At 38.8% G+C, this 26,555-nt stretch overlaps 1 protein-coding gene and 1 long non-coding RNA gene across 2 annotated transcripts; one reads left to right on the plus strand and one right to left on the minus strand.

Moving 5' to 3' along the window:
• Positions 1-6: 6 nt before the first annotated feature.
• Positions 7-18,846, plus strand: LOC108889146 (anoctamin-4-like). The gene is given in 19 exon segments (XM_018685505.2): positions 7-234; positions 506-537; positions 540-639; positions 1,189-1,285; positions 1,534-1,594; positions 6,438-6,520; positions 8,886-9,026; positions 9,301-9,465; positions 9,642-9,678; positions 10,027-10,131; positions 10,889-10,953; positions 12,914-13,011; positions 13,504-13,646; positions 14,448-14,600; positions 14,698-14,845; positions 14,928-15,047; positions 15,639-15,744; positions 17,185-17,388; positions 18,263-18,846. Coding segments are annotated over 18 exon segments (1,998 nt in total). The 5' UTR covers positions 7-82; the 3' UTR covers positions 17,377-17,388; positions 18,263-18,846.
• Positions 6,430-12,395, minus strand: LOC108889147 (uncharacterized). Its single transcript, XR_001961924.2, has 5 exons — positions 12,099-12,395; positions 11,460-11,526; positions 10,329-10,471; positions 9,343-9,476; positions 6,430-6,568 (listed from the first exon to the last, which is right to left on the minus strand). It is a non-coding gene; the product is annotated as an uncharacterized LOC108889147 (long non-coding RNA).
• Positions 18,847-26,555: the final 7,709 nt, after the last annotated feature.

The following is a 26,555-nucleotide window of genomic DNA, read 5'->3' on the forward strand; positions in this document are numbered from 1 at the left end:
TCACTGTCAATGATGTTCAAAAGGGAGTATTTTCATTCACTGATATTACACTAGTTTATACATAGCTTATATTGGTCCATGTATGTCTGTGTGTGTGCTTGTACTTAAACAGGGGAGCTATCATAGCAAAAACTCCATCAGAACACATGGAGCAGAGAACCATCGGCACCTGCTCTATGAGTGTTGGGCCTGGTGGGGTGTTTGGTACAAGTACCAACCACTGGACCTCATCAGGTAACATTCAGACATTTAAACGGTTTAAATGTCATATTTAAAGTCGAAACCATTATGCCAGGCTGTTTCAGAAGAAATGATTCATTATCTTCATGAGGAATTTCTAAAATCACAGTCCAGTGAACAAGCTGGTTGAGTGTTGTGGCAGGCTGCAGCTGGATATAAATACGCTGTTTTACCAGATACAGTGAATGCATGTTTTGTAAGAATTCTTAAGGAAACATCAGGCTCAAGAATTCCTTGCTTCTCTTGTGCGCTGCTGCTGGTTCAGGAGGTACTTTGGGGAGAAGATCGGCCTGTACTTCGCTGGCTCGGCTGGTACACAGGGATGCTGTTTCCTGCTGCTCTGGTTGGTCTCCTGGTATTCCTGTACGGAGTCTTCACTTTGGACCACTGCCAGGTCAGGTAAACACATCTCCTCTCTTTTCTTATATAACTATGCGTCTCTAGAGCTGGTAGTTGTATTAGAAACGTGTATTGAAAATGTTGAGTTTCTGTGGAAGAACAAGCTGCTCAAATGCTCAGTACAAAATCGGGTAGTCAATTAATTTAGTGAAAAAGTCGAGCAATTTTTCTCAATGCAAAACTAATTTGGTATTACAGATAAGGCAACAGAGTGTGAAATTGTCTCTTGTAACTTATAGTACTGGACGTCTGTTAGATGAAATACAGGAAATTAAACATATTCAGGATTCTCTGGTTAAAATAAATGCCAAACAGGTAAATGTAAAAGTACTCTGTCATCACTGAAACACTGCAGTGCTGTGGATTAAAAGAATGTGGATGAAAAGATCAGCATCACTTCATCAACAACTTATAAAATTGAACAGATGGACACACACGTACAGTGTTGCATTACCTTGGGGCTTTCCTGTGTTGCCCAAATGCACTTTGACTGTTGCTGGTCACAGTAATACACAGTAATGAGCTTAATGTTCTTTTGTTTTCTTCCAGTAAAGAAATCTGCCAGGCCACTGACATCATCATGTGCCCCATCTGTGACCAGTACTGCCCCTACCTGAGACTGTCTGACAGCTGCATCTACGCCAAGGTGCTGTCACCACAGCGAGGGGACAAAATGTTCTCAATGGCTGTTAAGGCACTTTGTTATTGTACTCATGGAAAATGTGTTACAAGCCAACTAAGGCTATCAATATGTAACTTTTGCTCTAAGCACATTAACAAACAATAACAAATACTGGTGCCAAAATCTGTTTACAGTTGCATTTGTTGTTACACAGATAAATATTAACTGTATGTTTTTGGAATCACATTAAGGACTCCCTGTCTTCATTTCAGGTCACCCATCTCTTCGACAATGGTGCAACGGTTTTCTTCGCTGTATTCATGGCTGTTTGGGGTAAGTCAAACAGATAACATATCAACCTATCAACATATAACCTTTCTAGCTTCTACCTGTTTCACTATGTTCACCAGCTAGTTGTTGATTTGTCAGCCTCTTGGTGATCTGGCTGGTTAATCTGAGCTTCTGAAAACAACTGCCTGCTGCTGCTGGAAATGATACTGATGAGAGTGGTGAGAGTGAACCAAACCTGAAGCGCTTTGTAGAGCTGAGGGGAACTGCAGAGTTGGGTGATAATTTTTGTGAGTTTGTCACTATGAATGTCACTATGTCTCATGTCATGAATATTAATTTTATTATCAAAATAATGGCAAGTCCTCTAAAACTAACTACTATTACTGCTTTTAAAAATCTTTACATTGCATGTAGATTACACTACATTGTCATAAAGCAATTACTTTTGGTAAATATCAGAACAGTCAGGAGCGTGTCAGCACTGAACAAGCTCCCAGGGAATTGACGATGGAAACAGAGAGTGTGTGGAGGGTTCATATTCTTCGGCTGCTGCAGACGTTGCAGGCGATGATGAAGCAGCAGCAGCAGCATCAAATAGCTGATAGCTAGCTTGTTTATAAATGTCTGCGTGGAAGGTTGAGGGGCCTGGAGGAAAACAACAGAAAGAAACATGAACCTGAAATCAGTGTGCTGAAGAAAAGAATATACAGCTGAAGATTCTCTTCTGTCTATCTCTATGCAAACTACTGTACTTGACTTCTGGCTCAGTTCAGCTTAACAAAGAGACTGACTGAGAATCTGTGACCTTCACAGCTCTCACTGAATACCCCCACATTAAACAGACCTCATGCCATATAATCATATGTAATCCTAATAATATGGATATGGTGTTTGCTACAGAATCAGAGCTGGAGGCATAAAATATGTGATTTGTATTTGCATGCTGACTCCTGCATGGCAATTACAATAAACCTTTACAGAGGTGAATATCTGTTTCATATTGATGAAAACCAACTATAGTTTTAAGATTTGAATTTTTTTGGTCAACATTCCAACTTTATTGAAAAATTCTCAAACCAACCTCAAAAACAACTGTAACAGGAAACTAAATGCTCACCAATGAGTTTGGTAACAGTCTCTGGGTGTTTGAGAGCCTCTCTTATTCTGTTGTCAAAGCTCCAACATCTCAGCAAGAAGAACAGAACTAAACACAGCTGGAGGGCAAAGGTCAACACACCCAGCATGATGATGGTGTTGTTAACTGTTGAGGGTAAGAAGGAGAGATGAGGAACAACATTAAATAAGGTTTTGTTGCTTAGTGCTGAGGTGTGACACAAACACTGTTAGACATTTGTATTTAAACTACAAAAAGGGCATATGCAAGCATGTAGATTTCTAAGCTACATAAGGAACTGAATTTAAACCTGTATGGTCATTTAAATCTAACAGCCAAAGATAGATAAATCCAAACTGGGAACATGGACAGTAAATGATGTGGCTCTCTACACTACAGTATACCTACTAATGAAAGCAGTGCACGCCCTGTTGCAATAGTGTGTTTTAATAATTCAGACACTCAGACATATTCAGACATTGTCCTCATCACTATGGAAACCCTATCTATTTCACACTTATAAATGTTTTATGATGATTTACAGAAATAGTGGGACTGGATTTAAGCCAAGAGGAGGAAAAAATGTAGAGCAGAACAGATTTTTTCATATTTTGAAGGCATTGATTATAAATAGAATTTACTATTGATTTTTATTAATAGTTGACATACAAAGATTTGTGGCTGAGCGTGGTTCATTTTGTGTTGTAGGTAAAAGAGTCAAATGACTTCTACCCCCACTATGACAGTTCATAAAAATCACAATATATCACCTTTCTCACAGTATTGCAATATATCACAACATTGAATTGTAAGCTCATGAATTGTAATCTATCATGACGTATATTGCCAGATTCTTCCCCTTCTTGTAAAGGTTGCCTAGGTTACTAAAATCTCACTGTGATCTCACTGTATTTGAAATCTATCAATCATCATGAAATTGTATTAGTGTGACATTCATTGGAAATGGTAGAGTACCATCTGATGATAGGTGTGATGTTGACTCCCAGTGAGTGACCTCTGGCTGGGAGAAGCCCAGAGTCAAGTTCTGGCTCTGGAGGAATCCCATCAGTCAGATGTGTTGTCTCTTCAGGAGATTCCCTGTGCAGAGAGGCAGAGGTATTAGCTTGTATTCACTCATACGGCAAAGACGATAGTTGTCCTCTGCAGTGTCAAAAGGATACAATCTGTTTTATTACTGTATTGTGTTTCCATTTGGCTTTGAAAAGAAGTTAATGTGACAGCCTGTAAAGCTCTGAAAACCTTTGGAGGCACTTGTTAATGTTGTATTTATGAGTGAAATATTGTTTAATGTCGACATAAAGGGCAGAAAATTTTCTTTGGCTGTGTGAAAGAAACAGCTGAAAGTGTGGGAAAAAATCAACAGATTAAACCTCACAACAAACTGCCATCTACTCTCCTACTAATGACCACAGGGTGAACCAGACAGATACAAAGCAATCAACAATTAGTCAGTAACCAAAAAGATGGACATGCACACACCCACAGAACCAACATCACAGGCAGACAGCAGGACTAACACTTTTCAACGGATCATAACCTTTAAACATTTGGATTAAACATTAGACTTTAACAACTAGTAGATTTGAACATTTCTCCTCTATTAGTAATAACGTATTATTTAAGATTTTCTAGCTTTGTAGTTCTAAATAGACTTTATTTCAAATCCCTTTAAATGTAAGTGACAGAAATGATACATCTGACGTTTGTAGCCGTAAAAGTTGGAAAAATATTCAGTATATAACTTATGCAAGTTTTTAGTGTAACATCAAGTGTTTATTCTGAGTGAAGAGGCTAACTGCTAACTGCTTCTCTCCCTTTATCTTATCTACCAACTAACTACTACTAACTAACAGCTCTTTAATCAAGCTACAGACCTCTAAACACAGTGCAACATAAAAGTAATGCAGCCCATTAAAATGTAAGGTTTAACTTAATGAATAAATGAACACATCTGAGTGCATTAAAAGATCTACTCGTTTGTTAGAATGAAGTACATAGGAGCAGAGTAGAAATGTAATGTGTGTATAATTACACACACACTAGTAAAACATGCCAAACTGATGTTACACCTTATGAACAAGTATACACGACAAACGATATGAAGAGCAATGTAGAGGACTAAAAGTTGTTTTCACAGCTGCACAGACATGCAGAGCTGCTCTGATGACTGCAAATACTTTAAGAACTTTAACAGTTTTACCAAGTGAAAAAAAGAAATCGGAAATGTACTGACCTTAGAGTTACCGCTTCCCAGTACTGGAAGTTGCTGTTGCTGCTGCTGTCCAAATGAATATGTTTCAGGTTCAACTGCTGCAGACAATCAGCTCAAATTCCTTCATTAAAGTTCCTCAGAAGTTTGCTCTCCCGCTGCTCCACATGGGAAGCACTGCACTTTCACAGACTGCTAAGCCTTCATGTTCAAAACATCTCACTCCACTGTATGTTCATCAGGGATGTGGGCAAGACAGAGAAAAATAAACTAAAAGCATGTGTTTGAAATAGTGAGAGTAAACACCTCTGAGCAGAGTCCCCTGCAGAAATACTGCTGGGGCAGGTAAACATGAGTGCAATAAGTAAGCTATCCATAGGACTTTGTTCAGCAATACCTGCTCTCCATGACTGTCTCTGGGAGTGATCTCTTTATGTGGTAATGAGATCACTTGTCACAGGACAAAGTGTTTTCTGCTCCAGTGTTTACAAGGCACAATGAAAACACTTTGTCCTGTGACAATTTCAACAGTCTAATTATCTTGGCATAAAACCTGGTTTTACTAGTTATCATTATCAGTCAGGACTGAGCCACTAACATGCAAAGAGGACAGACTGCATATACTGGGACTTGATCATGACTTGCTCTCTGGGATCACATGGAGGATATTGGTTCCTGTCTCTTAAACATCTTTGGGGAAAATGAGGGTGTAAAATTATAGATTTTTGCTTTTGAGGGCTCAACAATGCAACATCAAATTGAGGTGATAACCTTTCACAGTAAAATATTAACTTAATTTTTACCAGCATTGCAGTTTGCTCCAACAGGATGATAATATTTAATGAAACTTAAAACACTGTATAGAACTGCATATTGTGATCTATGGTGTACTAAATAGTACACTGGCACAAAATTGCATTTCCATTTGTTTTTATTTTTTAGTGTCTGCATGTGTGTCTCAACAATCCACAGTGAAACAGACTGCACCTCATTCTGACCGTTTTTTTCCAAAATGCTGCTCAAGTTAAAGCTGCACTCATCCGTATTTTTAAATCAACAAGAGGTCAAATGAGTGTGTAATGTAAAAGGTGTCGCTCATAATGATGAACTCACAGGGAATTATCACTCAACTCTACAGTCCCCCTCAGCTCTGCAGAGCCACAAACATGACCCCAAATGAATGCTAATGTTGCTCTGTGTCTGCTGGACGTACAGTATAAGTACACACACTAACACAGTCCATATGAAAACTTCATAAGTTGTTAAATGTTCACAGTTATTCTGCTGACCTACAGATCAATGAATACAGCTTTAAAGGAGCTTTGTAAGTTTTCAAATCTCTACATAGCCAATGTTAGCATTAACAACTAAAACTAAATACACCATCTCAGGGAGTTTTACCCTGCAGGTCTTCACAGAGATGTGGAGGCTATAGTATTGGACCTTGTGAGGAGGTCCAGTATTCTTAAAAATACATTGTGCTCAATACTGTTTAGTAATGACATAGTCACTCCTAATGCGGTTTTTTTGATGTGTTTCAGCAACGGTCTTCCTGGAGTTCTGGAAAAGACGCAGAGCTGTCCTCGCATACGACTGGGACCTCATTGACTGGGAGGAAGAGGAGGTAAAACTGTCACTCCATGTTGTCATTTAAGATTTGGTATTTCTGCACCTGTTTTCAACAGTGAAAAGACAATTATTTGAATTATTTTCTGAATGATTTAGCTAACTTGTTGTCCTCTTTACTTTGCCCAGAGAAATTTTCCACTCAAACAATCACAGTATTCCTGCCTTCACAGCAGCGCTGCCCTTGAGAGATCTATGCCTACTCATGCCTTTTTTCAGCCTATGTCAGTCTGGCATATATTTAAAAAGGTGGGATTGTTGTACTAAGAACCTGCACCAAGAGACTCTGTCTCAAATCAATTTATGACTCACTGAAAATGTACAATTTTAACAGTTTTACAATGAAGGCTCTTGCAAAATCAAACCTCTACACAGTTGTCAGTGTAATTAGGTTGTGTCAGAAATTTTGGTGAGTTTATAATGTCCTTGCCTGTGTTACATATCAACCTCCAGCCCGTGTCTGTCAGTCAAACTCAAACTGGTAAATGTGTTCTTTGAAAAGCTGCTGTTTGTGGGTGTGAAAGTGACTCAGAGTCTCAGTCTGCTTTGTACAGAACAGAGATGATGAACTGTCTGATTCCAGCTTTTGTTTGTCCCTTCAAAAGCTTCTACATATAAAGATGGCTTACTGTACAGTTCAACTGTAGCTTAATTATGAAATAGTGGTGTCGCTGACAATGGGTTAAAATGCTTGGTTAAAATCTGGATGCTAACCCTTCAGAAAATTCACCCAAGAAAATCACCATTCACCAAAATGATTTATATTCTTACATACTGTCTGTATTTTGGGCAAATCTCTTTTCTTTGTATTACAACAGTATTGCAACGAAGCCTATGTGTTTTATAACATAATGAAGCAGAGTCAGCTATACTCTTAGCACAATGTTAGGCTCAAAGAATGCTGATGAATGTATGGACCCACAAATTAGTCATTATAACATTCATAAATAAAAACATTATGAAATACATTTTCATACAAATAAATAAATGTAAATATATAAATGAACCACAAAATAGTGACATATATTTGTAATGTCACATTTTTACATAAAGTAAACTCATGACTGCAGAGTTGTCATCATCAACATCGTCCTGCCTCTCTAATGTAAGTAGGTTCAACAACATCTAAAAATTTAGCCAGGTAGCTCTTGATATCTAGGGATTCTTTAGGAATCACCCAACAAGAACCTGCTGCAAAGTTCTTAATCAGCAGGTTTACAAGGCTGCATATGCTAGCTGCCAGCTGGCTGACTAGCTAGAGCCACAATCAAAGTGAAGAGCATATCTATGGTGCCAGGGTCCTATGTTCCTGATGACCTGGGGTGTCTGTGGCTCAAGGGGTAGAGCAGGTGCTGAAGAATCCCTGGATGAGATACTGAACCCCAGTATCTTGGGATGTAAAGTGTGTGTAAAGTGCTGTAGGACAATATGACTAGAAAAGTGCTGTATAAGTAGAGTCCATTTACCATTTTATTTACTAAGGTCCTATGTTCCCTGTTAATGCACAATCACCCCCTACTGTGTCAAGTTAAAATATTTCATAAATATTATCCAGTGTTTTTTGTCAGAACAAGGCTAACCCTAACCCAAAACAGTTACATAACCACAACAATCCTAACCCCAACCTCTAACCCACTTGATAAGTTCCCTCAAGTGTAGGTCTATTATACTGCGAGTGATGCAGCAGTGCTGGGTAACATAAAACCCTTTGACGAGTACCCACAGTATGTCATATTAAGTGTACACAGAGGTGGAGAATATCTTTTCCAGGTTCCCAGATATAGAGCTGGGGAACACGGGGCCCTGGGATCCTAAAGTAAGCCTGACGCATGGTCAGAAGAACTAATGACTCCCTGCAGTGAATAGTGACATTGTAACAGTGAATGTGTCATTGTAAAAAAAACATAAATAAACAGATTTTTTGACATTTCATTCTAATCTGAAATAGAAATCTGAAATTTATGATTTATTAAATTCCACAATTTATTGGTTCACTTATATAATCTACTCATTTATTCTGATTACATGATTATTTATTTTATAGGGTGTTATTTATTTATGTATTATTGAATACCCTTGGACTCCAACAATGAGCTCACAACATTAAATTATACCAAGCCGCTAGTGAGAAAGTATTAAGTTACTGGACCTAAAGACAATTATTTCTCCAACAGGAAAAGTATTGAAACTGATTTGTTGGTACCTACAGATCCTATCTGAATATTCAACACTTATGCCTGGGCTTATTTGAGAGTGTCTTTGTATTTATATTTTTTAATATTTCATAAGTTGAGTCCATAATTTCTTCTATATTTATTCCACACATTGTTTTTGCTCTTATGTGTTTGTCCTTCGTCTTTCAGGATGAAATCCGCCCCCAGTTTGAGGCCAAATACTCCAAGAAGGAGAGGATGAACCCCATATCTGGAAAGCCAGAGCCTTACCAAGCCTTCACAGACAAATACAGTCGCCTCATCGTCTCAGCATCTGGGATCTTCTTCATGGTGAGTTTCAGCCTTACAACCTTACTTATTTTAATGGAGAGTCTTTTCTGTATGTTGATTTAAATAGTCTTTGTTGCCAAATGTCTCTTATTTGTAATGCAAAGGAGTCAGTTTTAATAAATTCTGTATAAACAGACACTTTTCATAATGTGTGTTAACCATTTTTATGCCCTGGTCTCTATTTTTCATCTGAATTTATAGTACAAGTGCAAAGTAAATTTGATGTTTACTGCTGTTTGTAGTACTAATAATATTTGTCATTACGACGTCACAGATACTGGTGGTGATTGCCGCTGTGTTTGGCATCGTCATTTACCGTGTGATCACCGTCAGCACCTTCGCCGCCTTCGGCTGGGCTCTCATCAGGAACAACTCTCAGGTGGCGACCACGGGCACGGCAGTCTGCATCAACTTCTGCATCATCATGCTGCTCAACGTGGTGAGTTTCTCCTGTCCACGACGACAGAGATGAAGTGTCATAACACATCACAACCATGATACAAAGACACGCAAATACAAAAACAAGAGACTCGGCTTTTGTCAAGGGACATTAAATGTATAACCAGTTTAACTGCCCTCCTCACTAATGGCCTCCAACCTTGTTTTTTTTTCTAGCTCTATGAAAAAGTTGCTCTTCTTCTCACTAATCTAGGTAAGTTGACTGCACCAGCAGATATTCTTGAAGCTGAAGGGGTCCTTTCTATGCAGACTTAATTACTAATGTACATTGGTGTTAGCTCAGTACTGAGCATACAGTATTGGTGTCATATGACTTTGATCCAACTCTTTTTTTTATCTACGCAGTTGTAGTTTTGATCTAAACTCATTACAATATTTGGTCGCTGTCCCATTGGTCACTTTACTCAAAGTATGTAAGGTCTGCATGTGTGTGTGAATGAGTGAAAGAATTGCGATGTGCTAATATCTATCTATCTATATGTCTCATTTTACCCTATTACGTCACTGCTCTTTGTATCTCTCTCTCTCTGTACATCCACAGAGCAGCCAAGGACAGAGTCAGAGTGGGAGAACAGTTTTACTTTCAAGATGTTCCTTTTTCAGTTTGTTAACCTCAACAGTTCAACTTTCTACATCGCCTTCTTTCTGGAAGGTGAGAAAGTCGTGCAGAACTCACCTATAAGTACAGCCACTGCAGAAGTCAATGATAACAATAGTACAGGCTATTTCATTTCAAGTGTATTACAGTATGATCCATGAAAAGACATTCAATATCAAAACAAATAATTGAGAGAAAAGACAAATCAATGGTATTCGATAATACATTACAAAAATGATAAATACCAGTAAAGAGGAGAGGGAACAGCAGGAGATTCCAGGTGAGAGGTCTCAGATTTTTTTTCAAACGCTGACCAAAGTGCAGAATCTTCAAATGTTCAGGGTGGTTTCACTCCAGCCTCAGCAGTTAATCCAAGAGAGACAGTGATCTGTTTGAGACATTAACCGTGAGGATCCTGAGCAAGACCATGAAGAGACATATATTTTACAGGTTACAGCAGCAGCTAAAGGACTCATTTTGTTTTGGTGGTGATCCTGTCAAAGTCAAGATGAGTGTAAGTGAAAACCCTTCAAAAATAAATCCACTGACAAAACTCACTGAGTTCTTTAGATGAAACAGACATGTAAGAATGGAGACAGATACCACATTTTTAAACAGGCAAACAGACAGAACCTGACTACATGAAATATTTAATACTCTTCACCTACTTCCCAGAGTGACACAAAGAATACAGCATACAGCAGGTAAACCAGTCAAACATGCCAGAAAACTCAACCCAAGATTCTAATCTCAATATGAAAATTTTAAAATCAGGTTTTACTTTAAAAATGTTTTTTGTCCCTGGTTGGCAGATTTACAGGCCGGCCTGGTGCATATCTACGCCTCATCAATCGCTGGAAACTGGAAGAAGTGAGTAATTACTTTACATTCCCATGGGACAATACCAGCAAAGCATTATGGATCCAAATATTTCTAAATTGGACATTAAGCTATTACAGTATGCCCGACCACCAGGCATTTAACCCCCATCAGCATTAAGCGTTGGTGCCAGCAGTGCTTATGGGAACATGCAGGGAAATAACACATGCTGAAGTGGTCTACGGGGACAAATGGCCTGAGCTGGCGCTTTTTAGGTGCTGAGCTAATGTGCTCCCACTTGTTCCTCCAGCTGCAGAAATGGAAATGGAAAAAATTCCCTTCGATGTGACATGTACAGTACAAGCGTAGCCTCAGTCAGCCTTTTGTAGCCAGGCAGGATCATGATTGTGCTTGGAGGGGTTGGTACCTTGAATGAGCTTTCGCAAAGCTGTTAAAAGCTTCAGGGATGTGTCTGAAAGGTGTTCTCGCTTACAAAAAAATATACATTTGTGTTACAGTATAAGCCTGTGCTGTGTGTTTAATGTAAATTAGCTTACTTGCAAAAGTGCCCATGTGAGGTACTTCAGTGTTGAACAGTAGAAAGCTATCTCACAGAAACACTGCCTGCACAGACAACAAAAGTAGACAAGGCTCTTCAGATGCAAATATTAATATATATTATTATATTAATATGATATATTAATGGTTGTTAAACAGTTCCATTTGAAACTCTAATAAAATACATGATACTCTACATACTATAAAATCCTATAGAATATAAAAAGATGCAAATGACAAACAATAGATCACCAGCACACTGATGTTTATTAAGCCCTACAGACACAGTGTGTGTCACATTTCTACTACGTACTAATTGTAAGCAGGCTTTGTGTATTCACACTAGATAAGTATACTCAGTGTGCATACTTAAAAACACTTATACTTTTCCATTTCCTCCTAAAGTAGTGCAGCATCACACACTCAAAAATCAGGCATATTTTAGTGTGCACACTGTTTGTTTGAGTATATCTAAGTTTGTCACCGTCACATTTCCAGTGTGGCATTAGCATTCCAATATAGTAGTTTGACCAACAGCAGACTGTGCATTTCCTGTCAGTATAAAATGGTTAATTATGGTGATTTGTTGTGAACCACCACCAAAAGTGTTACAGAAGACTGTGAAGATTAGTACATACCACATACCGGACTGTATACATGGCGGTAATCTGCCTGGAATACAGAAGTTTAAAGACAGTCTCCATATGAACTCTATACAGAGCCACCTGACTGAGGGTCAGGCTGTGAACACATGTGATAAAGCCTGTACACGCCCACTTTTCACCCACACAGGTGTTTTGACTTAACACTGACTGATTAGATCTCAAGACTGTGTGGGTGTGTACAGACTGAGCTTGACAGACATCTCTCCTGTTGGTTTTGTTGCACCTGTCAGGGACAGTTATCAGTCTCTCTGGTACACAGAGTTTTGTGTGTCATGTAATCCCCAGCATAGCTGCATTGGGCAACACCCTGAGACCTGATTGAAAACATGTGTCAGAGTGTGTAGGACCTTTTGACAGAGGGGGCTTTGATAATTCAAAATGTATGTGTGTAGTGTAATATTGTAAATACAGTATAATGTGTGTATAATAATAATAAATAGTGCCTCTACATTGCTGTGTATATGGTATTTACACAGAAAATCCTCCTTGACACCTAATGTGGCTTGGTGCTGCTGTAGCATAGCATGTAGCACTCAAAACACAGCTTGTGTATCGCTAACTCTGGACACAGTCCAACATCACCTAAGGTTGCAAGAGTCCAGAATACCAGTAGACTGAAACGGGTGTTTTCCAATAAATGATGCTTACAAAACCTGACAGAGGGATGACGACACTCGCTCCTGTAATGCAGAGTGCCTCCATTTGTGCTTACATTTTAAAAATGACATTGTTAGCAGGGGCTAAAGTTTGATTTGACCTTCTTTCTCTCTCTATCCTTGACGCTTCAGTGCCACCCCAGTGGCTGTCTCATTGACCTCTGTATGCAGATGGGGATCATCATGGTGCTAAAACAGACCTGGAACAACTTTATGGAGCTTGGCTACCCGTGAGTGCCAAGATTTTTTCTTTTAATTCTCAAATGTCAGACATATTATGATGTTTGTTGTTTGTCTCTGACTAAACTGCAAATAAGTAACAAATAAAATGTAATAGCAATTTAACTCGTGGTTAATATCTACAGTCAGATGAGGAACCAGTCTACTATCTTCTTGACTGCAGAATACTTAGCTCCATTTGTAGGGTTTTCCTTAAGCATTGGCTGTCGGCCTGATGCCCGGACATTAAATCATTTGTAATGTGAAACTGTTTCATTCTGTGTTTCAGCCAATTTTAATTACTTGGTCCATTTGTTTTGAAGAGGGGGACACCTCTGTTGATAATTTGGCTTCCAGCTGTTGAGTTGTTTAATATCGCAATCAAGCAACTGCTTCTGTCACTCAGCTGAACATTGTATATACTGGTGGAAAACCCCGCATTTGTCTCCATAGAGAATCAATGGTTGCTGCCATGTATGTTTGCTCTGTTGTTGTTTTCCAAGGCTGATCCAGAACTGGTGGACGCGGCGGAGGCTGAGGAGAGAGCACGGACAGAATGCCAAGGCCAGCTTCCCTCAGTGGGAGAGGGATTACAACCTGCAGCCAATGAATGCCTACGGACTCTTCGATGAATACTTGGAGATGAGTATGTCACACCACCAGTACTATATGTACAATTTCTCTACATGCTCAGTACTGATAAAAACCTTACCCATGTTAGTGCTACAACCTTTAATATCAGGTTTATTTTTTAAGGTTATGCACGCCACCATTTAATCTTCTATAATACAATTTTTGAACATTTTTTCATTGGTGACCCAGAAGCTGCAGTTCATGTTATGTAACTGTGGCACTGATTTGCAGTGGATTGAATACAGACAGGGAGCTTTTCCAGCTGCTCTCCACTGTCTATTAATATTTCAATACATATTTGTTTATAATGTTCATAATATTTCATATTCTTCTTCAATTTTCTTCTTGTTGTGACGAACAGAGAGAGAATAATCATCCGACTGCAGTTCACGTCAGCTCTACAGAGCATTTTAGTGTTTTTTGGGGCAGACAGACAGCTAGCTGGTGAACATAGCAGATTATCTAGAAGCAGCTGTGCTCCTCAGGTGTTAGCAGAGGTCACAACAGAGGTAGGAGAAGAGTGAATGTTGGACTTTAATTTGTCAAATGGGCAAAAATACTTAAAATGGGTGTTAATGTTGGTCCATATCGATTGGATGTGAATATGCTGCTGTTGGCTAATACACCGACCAGTTACTAAATTAAAACCACTGACAGGTGAAGTGAATAACATTAATCATTTTGTAACAATACAGTGTTCTGCTGGGAAACCTCAGCTCCAGAGATTCATCTGGATGTTACCATCCACCTAAACATTGTTGCAGACCAAGCGCACACCTCCATGGCAATGACACCTGCTTTCACTGTGTTCCAGTTTTACAGTTCGGCTTCACCACCATCTTTGTGGCAGCCTTCCCTCTGGCCCCTCTCTTAGCTCTGCTCAACAACATCATTGAGATTCGCTTAGACGCCTACAAGTTTGTTACACAGTGGCGGCGACCTCTGCCATCACAAGCCAAAGACATAGGTAAATGAAACATGGTTACATTTATCTATCTCAGTTTTTTTCCCAGTCACAAAAGATATGAACTTGGTGTAAAATTGAATACGTGTGTTTGTGGTAGGGATCTGGTATGGCATTCTGGAAGGCATTGGCATCTTGTCTGTCATCACCAACGCCTTTGTCATCGCTGTTACCTCAGACTTCATCCCTCGCCTTGTTTATGCCTACAAGTATGGACCCTGTGCTGGTCAGGGCCGAGCAGGGGAGGGGTGAGTGATCATCAAACAGTTCATTTCTTTAGTTTAATTCATGTTTGTTGTGTTATAATGATAACTCCTGTGTGATCCTCAGGTGTATGATGGGTTACGTCAACGCCAGTCTCTCAGTATTCCGGGTGTCTGACTTTGAGAGGAGATCGCAGCCCAGGACTAATGGCTCTGAGCTTTTTGGAGAAGCTGTCAAGTATTGCAGGTAGTGTGTTCGTGAGTGTGTCTGCACCAACAGCATTCAGTTTTTATTGAGCATAAGATGTTAACAACACGCTGTCAACTGTTACTTTTCTGTGGCCGAGCCTCGATTTAGGTTTCCACAAGTTTCTGTTGCACAAAAACAGGAACAACTAATGGAGACAGAAGCTTGTTCATTTTTAACTGAATTTGGCTGCAAGCATCTGTGCAACCCCAGGAAGGACTGCACGGCCTATTTTGTGTGTGTTCATCCATCAGTTTATTAATGATCCCTATTAACCAACACATAGGCACTCACTGAGCTCCACATAAACTATGAATCACAAAATAAAAGGTTCAAACTGGAGTAAACTATAGAAGCTTAGTAGAAGATTTTACATGGTGAAACAACCTACAGCTAAAAACTAGTTTTGCTTATAGAAGTTATTTAGATACTTAATATGACATTTAACAGATTTCTTGCTTGTATATATACAGATGAACTATTTTACCCACATTTGTTGATTTTTCTGTCAGTTGTTGAATTGCTAACATGATCAGATATCAGTAGTGTTACTATGTGATGAGCTCTGACCTGAGCGTTGTGACCCACCAGGTATCGTGACTACAGGGAGCCTCCAGATTCTGCTGAGCCCTACTCATACACTCTGCAGTTCTGGCACGTCCTAGCAGCTCGACTGGCATTCATTATTGTTTTTGAGGTCAGTGTTTTTTCAGGCTTTGATAAATGACTCCAGACAGTACACTGAGTTTGGAATTGGATTCTTTGATTTATCTGTGGTCCAGTGTCCATCTACAGCATCATTTTGCTCTGCTTTGTTCCAAGCTAATGAAGTCATTGACAGCTGAAAGGCCTGGTGATGTTGTTTTAACCAAAGTGACTTTAAAGCCAAGTGACTTATGATCAATTCCTCTGTACTCCTTTAACCAGACTAATTTAGATTGGCTCTCCAAGGCATCTGTTTAAAAATTCCTTAGATTCACCGAGACCTTGAACTACCAGTCTGATTTCAGTATTAAAGTTAAATCAGGACTAACTGCAGGGTACAATTTAGCCTATGTATTGGCAGGTTTAACTTGTGATCAAAAGTGAAACTTTTTCTCCAGTTTAATTTGAGCATACCATTGTTATTAAACAGGTAACTCAAATGAATCTTGTTTAGTTTAGTCCACAACTACATAAACATGAAATAACTAATCCAAATTTAACACGTTTTTCTAAAAGCCTCTAACATGAATTTTAATGTCTTTCAGGTCATTGTTTTGGTTTTATATCCCAAAACTTCACTGTTTTGGTTCACTCTCATTGTCCTCATCCATCTCAGTTCCAGAGGCAGCAGGCAGTCGATTTCAGTAAAAATTATTCATATAAATCTCTTGTGTGCTGCCTGCACCCAGCACCAAACAGCAAACAGATAAATTAACAACTAGCTGGTGAACATAGCAGAACATTTAGCAGCTAAAATACCAGGAGCTGGTAGAGATCAAAACAAAGAGGAGAGTGAATATTGGATTTTAATTCTGCACAGAATCACAACTCAAAATGAGAGCTAATGTTTCCCCATGTCTGCAATATCAACTCTATAAAAAACTAACAATAGATTAATACAGGTTACACAGTTTATAACTTTAATGTACGACCTGTCCAGGAGGCCAACCCAGTGTCATCACAGTCCTGCATTGTACTGAGTTACATAACCAGTGTCACCCTGCAACACCGCTCCCTTTCAGACAGGATTATACTGCTGCTAAGTTGAAGCATTTAAAGCCTAACATTAGGAAAACATCAATATCTGTAATCAGTTTCTTCATTATAGTCCTGTAGTCTCTATGGGCTTGTGTGTTATAAAAATTAAGTTCTTTAACACCAAAGCATGTCTCTTGCGACATATTGACAGTTTCTTCACTGTGTATGTGTTGACCTTATATTGCTTTTCATGGGAAAATGGAAAAAGCACACCCAGGAACAGAGCGTACCAACAAACAGGTGCTTCGAATTTCATGGAAGCATTCACAAAATACTCCCTATCAATAGTTTTTTAATGGTGAATATGTCAGTATATGTTAAAAGGGCAGCTTACAATATTTTAAAATATTTTGTTTGCTCTGACATTTGTGATAATGTACTCGTTTTTTTGCAGCACATGGTCTTTGCCATCAAGACCCTGATCGCGTACCTGATCCCAGACCTTCCCAAGGACCTACGGGACCGTATGCGCAGGGAGAAATACCTGATCCAGGAGATGATGTATGAGGCTGAGCTGGAGAGACTGCAGAAAGAGAAAAATGAGAAGAAGAAGAAAGACAGGGCCCATCATAAGGAATGGCCCTGAACGCACCACCTGGTACAGCCAGACATTCAGAAACTGTTTGTACAGTTTGGTGCTGTAATTTTAAAACAAAAGTAAAAGTGTAAGGAGTGGATTAAACAGATTCAATAAATATAAACTACTGTCATTAGTATGTCCAGCTAACTACCTTGTTGCTGTGTAAGCTAGCATTACCTATGAGGCCAAGGGACATATCAGTGACTAATTACTTCAGTTTGTGTTGTTGTAGGTTACATTTAAATTTGTTTGCGACCAGCACGTCCACTGTGTACTTTCCCATTATGTAGAAGTTGGTCTTGGAATACATTTGGTGGTTGCTATCTTAAAACCTTTTTCTCACTGGAAACAGGAAATAATAATAATGTCTTAGATTGTTCCAGAGCCTACCTATATACAATTAGGACAGTTAGCCATTCACTGCAATGCAAGAATAATGCAGTTTCTTAATTTCTTTGTTTTCTGTATGGCTCATCAACTGGTGATGACTTTTTTCCTGACATGTAGCTTTAGTATCAGTTTGTTAACTAAGTAGCTTATTTTTATAACTAGTCAACTGGAAACATTCAGGAGTCAGTCTCTGGCTTTTCAACCAGTTAATGGAGATAACGTTTAATTAGCTAACTAGCTATAGCGATTAAAAATCTGGCAGCAACAGCTGTCATTCCAGCTGCCAAATTTAAAGTTGCCAGGTAGAAATGAGAGGCCTCATTTGTCTACCTTTGTCTGAAATCAGGAACCTATTGACTAAGAATTTCTAAATCTAAGTCTTTTTCTAGTCTTTTAAATGGCCCTTTAAGTAGAATAACATGAAAATAAATTAAATAAAACAGTATAATGCTGTGTGTTTCACAGGACTTACCATAAAATTTCTCCTCCTCCTCATTTCCAGGTTGTCAACTGCACAGTAAAGGAAAGAGAAGATTGCTGGGTTTCTTGCATGATACTGGACCCTCATACTTTCCTCCTACCATGTCAGACCAGCACCTCCAAGTGGACAGTTGAGTAACTGCACCCCATAGGGTCACACAACGATCACAGGTTTCCTCCAGCCTGCACCATATCAAATGTCCTCTTGAACATTTGGCCGCAGGTTTTGCTACCTTTTTTTTCTCCAGATAGTTTCGCCACTTTGGACTCTCAACAGCGTATGTCTTCAGATCCTGAATGTAGATTTCAAGCAAATTTTACAAATTTCTTGTTTTAGATGAGAGAAAATGACTCTCCTGAGCTTACTGAATGACAAACCCTGTTTACATTTCTCCTTGTTTGAGGAGTTCACATTTTGCTTTATTGTAAATAAAGATATTTAAATGAATGTCAGGCCTTCTACTCTGCTATAGTGTAGTGCAATAAAAGTAAAAGTTACTTAAAAATCTGTTCGAGCTGTGGCAGTGTCCACAGTTTGCTTACATTGGAGATGCTTTCCATTTGAATTTAGATTGATAACTGCAGTAATAAACATTATTTATTGTAAAGAAATTTGACTTTGACTTGATTGTGTGTGTCTTTCTCAGTAGTTTATGGAGTCAAGTAGAACTAGTAGTGAAGAACACCACGATATATGGATAATACAGTAACCAATAATGAATACAAATTTACCTAGCTTTAAATGAAACTTTTCTTTTAGGGACATTGCCCTGTAATTAGTACCACATTACATAGCTCCTTCCAGGAAATGTCCTGGGAATTATTAGAAGATGGCTTAAAAATTGTGGATGCATATGATGAAGTTATATCAGTAAAGTTAATTGATGGTTTTACATTCAACAGTGTAACACTGACATTAATGATTATATCATTATAGGGAAAAAAAAACAAACATGAAATCATCTCATGAATCATGAAAATCAAATCAAGACCACTCCAATACAGGAGACAAAACCTGTATGTTTCAGTCATTTGTCAGGTATTCACTCAGGTATTTATACTGTATTCATCCATGAAGGAATGAAAGAGCACACAGAGAAAGCAAAGCTAAAAAAAACTCAAGTTAGGTAAAAGTTAGGTTTAAATTTTTGCCCTGATACACAGCAGATTTGTTTTCATTTACATTCAGCTAAAGGCAGCAGCCAGGGTTTTAGTGATACGTCCTTATATGCTATATCATCTGTTTTAATACTGGGGTCCTGAGTCCCTCCACCAAATCACCACCAGTCTTAGAAAATATAGACCAGAAACCTGAATTTCATTTCCCAGTGAAAAATTCAGTAGTAATTCTCAGCCTTCTCCACTTTGCCTGGTGGAAAACTCTGGGGAGAAAGTGTCGAGGCCTGTATTGATTTACTGTTTTGTTCAACTAAAAGTTGTCTAGCTTTAACAGATGAGGTCTAAGAATACTGGAGTCAGCTTCTACCCCTACCATTATACTGCAACCAAATGAAAACATGTTTACACACACACACACACACACAGCCTTGTGCACCTATCTTTGTGGGGAACCATAATTGACATAATGCATTTCCTAGCCCCTCACCCTAACCTTAAACAAGCAGAGAGAGAGAGAGAGAGAGAGAGAGAGAGAGAGAGAGAGAGAGAGAGAGAGAGAGAGAGAGAGAGAGAGAGAGAGAGAGAGAGAGAGAGAGAGAGAGAGAGAGAGAGAAATGTATCTTTGACAACACCAGAGGGCATCAGAGAGCTTAGCCACACCAGCTTCATCAACCTCTCACTATATCATTACTTTGGTTGAGCCTTACATAGAATAATACAAATTATCACTTATTTTTGAGTGAATTCAGAAAAGGAGCATTTACATAACTGTCCCTTTAGATTCTATTGAAAACATATGTCTCTTTTGTACATACAGTATATATTATTATTTGGCTTTTACAATCATCCTTATTGATCTGTAATCTATGATGAAACACAACACTCCCCTCAAGACAGTTATTATGAGCTTGTTCACTGGAAAGCTGGAAAAATCTATGGTGTTTTTAAACACTACAGTCTCTATTTAATATTTCAATGTATACATTCATTTCTATCATCTTCTACAACTCATAGATCTTTTGATTGGCATTGTGTTGGACATCCATGCAAATGTGTTTTAATAGCCAAAAACATCTGTTTATCCATCGCCTATCACTGTCTGGTCATTCTGAACATAAAACTAATCATAGATTAGAGTGTAGAGGCTTGTCCTTCAGCATAGATTACTCTGGTGTTTTGGCCTCTGCACAAACTCCATTTTGATTATTAAAAGCAGGGGACAGAGGAGACAAACTGTGTTTTGTTTCCTATTAAGGCGACTCTTCTCCTCTCTAAGAGGATTATCCCTGACACACGCCCAGGAGTTACGTAAGGCTGTCAGAGGATAATATCTGGCATTTCCTCATGTCCCGCATTTTGGCAGCTTGGCACTCTGTGAAATCGGTGTAGTTGAAGTGAGGTGTGGTAGAACAGTGAGTATGCTGTGGAAAAGAGAGAGGGGCTGTAGACTCAGTGTTCCACCATTGGGAACAGATGGTGTTTTTGATGTAGAATGGACAGACCTCTCACCTTATTTTTTTGCTTCTTGGCCTGCTGAAGAGTAGAAACAACACAAGGCATGCTGTGATAAAATCTACATTTTAAAGTCAACATTCATTCCCAGGTCAATCGACTCTGCAGTCATCACAGATATTTATGGGCTCCAGCTTCACTCAGCAGTGATGGAAACACGACCATCGAGTGGACCCTCATTTTCACCCATTTCTCAGCAAAACACCAGCACATGTGTCAAATACATTAGTATATAAACAGATAGGAACATCTGTTGTCTTTTACAGTCTATGGGAACAATGTGAGATGCAAGATGCAACACTGGCACGACAGCAAGGTGAGAGAACTTCTCTGGATTCAAGCAGAAGCAGTGGTGTCACTGGCCTCCATGTTGCTTTCTACCATTTACTAACTTCTGGCTCGTTTGTGATGTTGAACATAATGCATCAAAAAAGAAAGAAAGAAAGAAAAAAAAGAAAGGTAAACTCATGGACTCATCTACTGGCAATGGCAATATGCACACAAATTTTGTGTAAAAAGGATGACCACAGAGTATTATCACCCAACTCTGGAGTTTCCCTCAGCTCTACAAAACAAACAAAAATAAATAAATGATTGAACCCACTTCATGTTAAAAAAAAATGAGAGTGAATAATCAACTTAGATCCACAAGGGAACCAAACACACAGCTCTTAATAATGAATGATTTAATGAGTCTTACTCTGATGAGCTGGTTTTAATACCACTCCAGTATCCAGTGCCATTCAGCTGTGTTAGCTGTTAGGCTAACCATTCTATTTCTTTCATATTTATGATTTCTTGTACATGGTTTACAGACACAATAAGGAGGCTAATGAAGAGCCCCTCAGCATTACCATTGATGAGACCACTTGAGACCACCAAATGTATGACTCTCAACTCAACTCACTCAACTGTGCCAACTTGACTACCTGTTCTACTAGCATCTGATCCCAAAGTCCAACCATCAGCCACCATAAAGATTTGGGATTATGTAAATCTTGTTCTGCCACACACAGCTCTCAGGCCGCTCGGTCCCAGGATCTCTATTTCCTCTGGTGTTGATATAAATCGGCAATTATATATTTGGGAAAAAACTGTAATTGCATTCGTCCATCAATGTGTCTCATCCCCAAGCTCTGCATGACCGTCGTGATCAGCAGTGTGCTGCCACTGGATTCTCTTTTATGGATAATTTTATTTTACCTTTGGCAGTTGCTGGATTTAGGCTTACTTTTATTAAACCACTCAATTTTACTATGCCATGCTCTCAAATTGATTTAAATCTTCATTTGCACTTTCACACTAGGCAAATTTTTCTCCACCATATGTTGTATGTTGTTATATCCCATATATATTGATTTATTTGATGTTTTGCATTTTTGTCTCATCTAATCTGATGCATTCAACTCTTTTTTTGTACAGTTATATCATCTTGAAAAGAAAAGTATTCAATGTGCAAAGTGGTCCACTCAAGCTTCAAATCAGACTCATATATGGTAATTCCCTCTCTTGTAGCACAAATATTTCTGTGTTCAGGTGTGGTTTACTCCACAAATCCCTCCTCATGTGGAATATTTGCGTCCATCAGAGGCTTAAACAGAACCGACAGAAAGCCAACACACGTTTTCTCCCCCCTCGTAACCTGGACACCATCCAGATGGATCAGCCGCGTGCCAGAAACCCACCTCCTTTAAATGTCAAGGCTCCAGCTGCCTTGTTCCATATTTCAGATAACGTGTTGTGCTTGTAAGTTGCCTGGCTGATTGTTTGCACACACAGACATTAGACAGCGAGGCCCTGATGTCACATCCTGGATCATCTCTGCAAACAGCAGAAAAAAAAGGAAAAAATAAAAAAAACATGAAACTAAAACACTCCTGCTGTTTCCCGGCTGCAGTTGCCAGGGCAACACAGCTGACAAGTCCATCTCTGTTTTCCTCTCTCCTTTCCGCTTTCTCTCTTTCTCTCTGTCTCTCTGTCTCATTACTATGTCTCCTTTCTTTTTCTTCAGGCTGTTTCTTCTCACATATGATCCACTACAGGCGAGGCAAGTTTATTTATAAAGCACCATTCAGACACAAGGTAATTCAAAGTGCTTTACAGAGGCATAGAAATGAATTTAAAATAAGACATTAAGAAGACATTAAAATTGCATTTAAGAAACAGAAGCAAAAGCAAACAAATAAATAGTTTAAGATTAAAAAGAAGTTCGTGAACTTGCAGTCTGTCACTTGCTACACTCATTACCTGACATCCCTTTAAAGTCAAACTAAAACCTCACTCAAACTTGTAATTACCAAAAAGGAGAAATTTAAGTTTTATTTATTTTTCTGCAGCAGCAGCTCCTCCTACATTAGTGTTCTCTAGGGGGCACACATTTTCGGTTCAGACACACAGTGTTGGTACACAGGTGAGCGTTAAAAATAGTTTGCTGTCTTGCTTCATTTTGAGCAGTCACACAGGCAGTTAACCATTATGGGCTTAATTCTGTCTGTTTATTAAAATGCAAAGAAACGTGGAATTAGAACATACTGTGCGACCCCACATTACCATCATTCAAAAATATGGCAAAAAGCTACAATGTGAAAGACAAAAAAGGCAATATGCATAAAATCACATCCTCCAAGGAAGCTGTTAGCCCATAGCACTGCCTAAAAGGTGACATTAAAGTTGTTTTCATTGTTAGTTTTTATCACACTATCCACACTATCTATGTAAAGCCAGCTAAATCTGGAAAGCCCGTTTAACACTGTGTTTTTATGGGTTTTGTTAATGAACTTCCACAATACTGGAGTACATAATCACCAGAAAAAAGAAAGTCTTCCTCCTCATCACCTACTCTTGCATTGTAATGTATGCACACAACTGCTTCCATACGATTAGTAATGAGCAAAAGCCACATAATGCAGGGGCTATGTAGCAGCTTTCTAGCTTCACAAGACAGGTGATGCTTTTAAGATGGATTTATGTTGATTTGGTCAGATGACTTCATGATTATAACATAGTAATTTACAGTAACAATTCAGCACACCACCGCAGGACATGTTGTTATAAGTTTTGACAGTGTGGTCATTTACCATCACCACCTCTGACCACTGATTGAACTAAAAGCCTATTTGTGTCTCTAAATTCTGAGAACTGTACAATAACAAACTGACCTCATATCAAATGAAAAGGCCTGCAATATCAGCATGTAGATGCAGCTACCAAGTTTCAAAAGGACTGTTCAAGTCTCTGAAATCTACTCCTAGCAACTGTCTGAATCTCTTTCATTAACGTCCAGAGACTAGAGGAAACAGGAGAGAGACAGTCAGAGCCTATGTTTACAGCTAGTCAGAGCTAATGTCTGTACAATTGGTGCATGTTTGGGATGAATGAACACAGACTTCACAAACAAGTGAATGCCAAAGCCAAATGATTTGCTTTTTGTCTGAACACATCTTTAGGATATACTGTATGTACTCTATGTATGCAGTCAACATTGGACTGGTAAATTTATGATGCATCTCTAGCAATGTTGGCCAGTAGTTATAAGTCAGCTGCTTCCAGTACAAACATCCAGAGACTTGAGGCTTTGATACTATTTCCATGAGTCATTTGGAGATCAGTATAAATTACAGTTCCTCATACAAAAAGTGAAAGTAACTTATATTTCAGATTGACTTTACTCCTGAACTGACAGATTTGGCCACTAGGGGCAGCAAACAAGCTGTGAACACAACATTGATATATTTCACCTTTTAAGTTGATACAGCTGTCTTATTTACATCCAGCAGATACTGAAGAACATTAGTTATTAATTGGACCCTCTGGCTATGTGTTGAATGTAATGTCAATACTCACTCACTTTAGCTACGTTTTTGGTACATAGTTGGCTTTTCACTAACTTTGTCTGCCATTTGGTGCCAGGTAGGTAAGGTGCAACACCATGAGATGATCAATCTTGTCCATTCCTTTAACCCAAATCCTAACCTTAAACTGTCCTTCATCGTCATCTAAAGTCCTTACTTTGGGTAGAAAGTCCTTCAAACTGAGGACTTATCTCATTTACAGGAGGTCATTTGGCTGTCACACACATACACATACACACATTCCCAGCATACAAAAGTGGACAGATAATAAGGCCTAATAACATGTTGAAGATACGGGTAGCAGCTCACATCCTGCCCAGACTGTGACCCTACATCCACACTGAAATATTTGATCAGACAATTTTAAGGGCAAAGCTGTCATCGCCTGCCTCAGAGACAGGAGGAAATTACTTTGCTGATAAGACACAGCTTTCACCTTCTTTCCCATGGAATCTGGGTCAGCTTCGGCTCCTCTATCTGTGGCAGACACATTTCTTCCATCTGTCCTTTCAATATTGAGGCTTTTCATCCCTTATTGTCTCTCCACAGTGAATGAAGAGGGCGCCGGATGCTGCACTTCACACCTGGCTCCCTTGGTGTCATTGTCTGCTGAATGGAAATTTATTAGGGGCTGCTGTGGCTTTCTTGCATGTACTGCAAGAGAATAACCAGCATGAGCAGGATCTGAACCACAATTTACCCATGTAGTTGTATAAGTTGTGATAATGTACATGTTAATATGCAGTAAATAAATAGCTGTTTACACTATTTTGCTAACCACTTTAATGCAACCATGGTTTAGCCTTTCTCTTCTTAGCTTTTCTGATGTTCAAAACACTTTTCATGTGAGAGTACTTACTTGGAAAATATTCAGAAGCACAGGAAGTGAAGCATTTAACATTTCTAGTTCAGAATAAACAGGTTTAAATGAAATGAGATGGCCACTGTGAATAAACAGGTACAGGCTGACATTCACATAAGTCAAACTGCAATGAACAGAAAATTAAATAGAAGCTTTCATCCAGCTGTTTGACTGACAGAGTACAAAGCAGTGAGCACTTAAAACAATAACAGCTAAATTGGTAGATAAATGCTGGTGTGATCCATTCAAACTTTAACCCTTTAATGCATTAATTATTAAATAACACAGGTAACATCTTTTAAGGTTTTGTTACTTTTAAATAAGTGAAAAATCATGTGACTTTTTTCAGTGTAATGTATTTTGAAGGAGTTACATAAATGTCCTCCTTCAGTGGACATGATGCATCAATGGCCAGTGGAACTCAATATAGGTTAGGAAAAACGTGTTTTAAAACATCTCCCGAGAGCAGAGAGTATAAAATACACATAAGACATTCATTAACAACAACAATAGAGAGGACATTTAATATCTAAACATATCATTCTATGGTTCAAAACTTATATTTTGGAGGTACAAATATCTGTCCACCTTAGAGGACACAGTGCATGAAAAGAATAATCTCTTTGTTCATTCTTTGAAAAATTTGTCTTCTCTTGCTCAAACAGTCGGCCCACAGTGCCTGCACCTTCCACCATGCACCACACATAGGGTTTTGAAAAGCAAACCCCCGGGCTGTGATTAGCATAAACCAATAACCCTGTTCGAAGCAAGCACTCTGAATGTGCAAATGCAAAAGGCAGTGTGTGTATTACAAGCAGTGTGTGGTTGGGAAGGAAAGTGTCAAGACTCTGAACATCCCCATAATAAGATAAGAGAAGATCATCTCTGGAGAGGAAATTCAGATGTTAGAGCAGTACAAGAGACAGACTGGAGAAGTGGGAAACAGATAAAAGAGCTGTTCAAGATAATAA

This window comes from Lates calcarifer, unplaced genomic scaffold (genome assembly GCF_001640805.2).
Source record: "Lates calcarifer isolate ASB-BC8 unplaced genomic scaffold, TLL_Latcal_v3 _unitig_1462_quiver_1841, whole genome shotgun sequence".
Lineage (NCBI taxonomy): Eukaryota > Metazoa > Chordata > Actinopteri > Centropomidae > Lates > Lates calcarifer.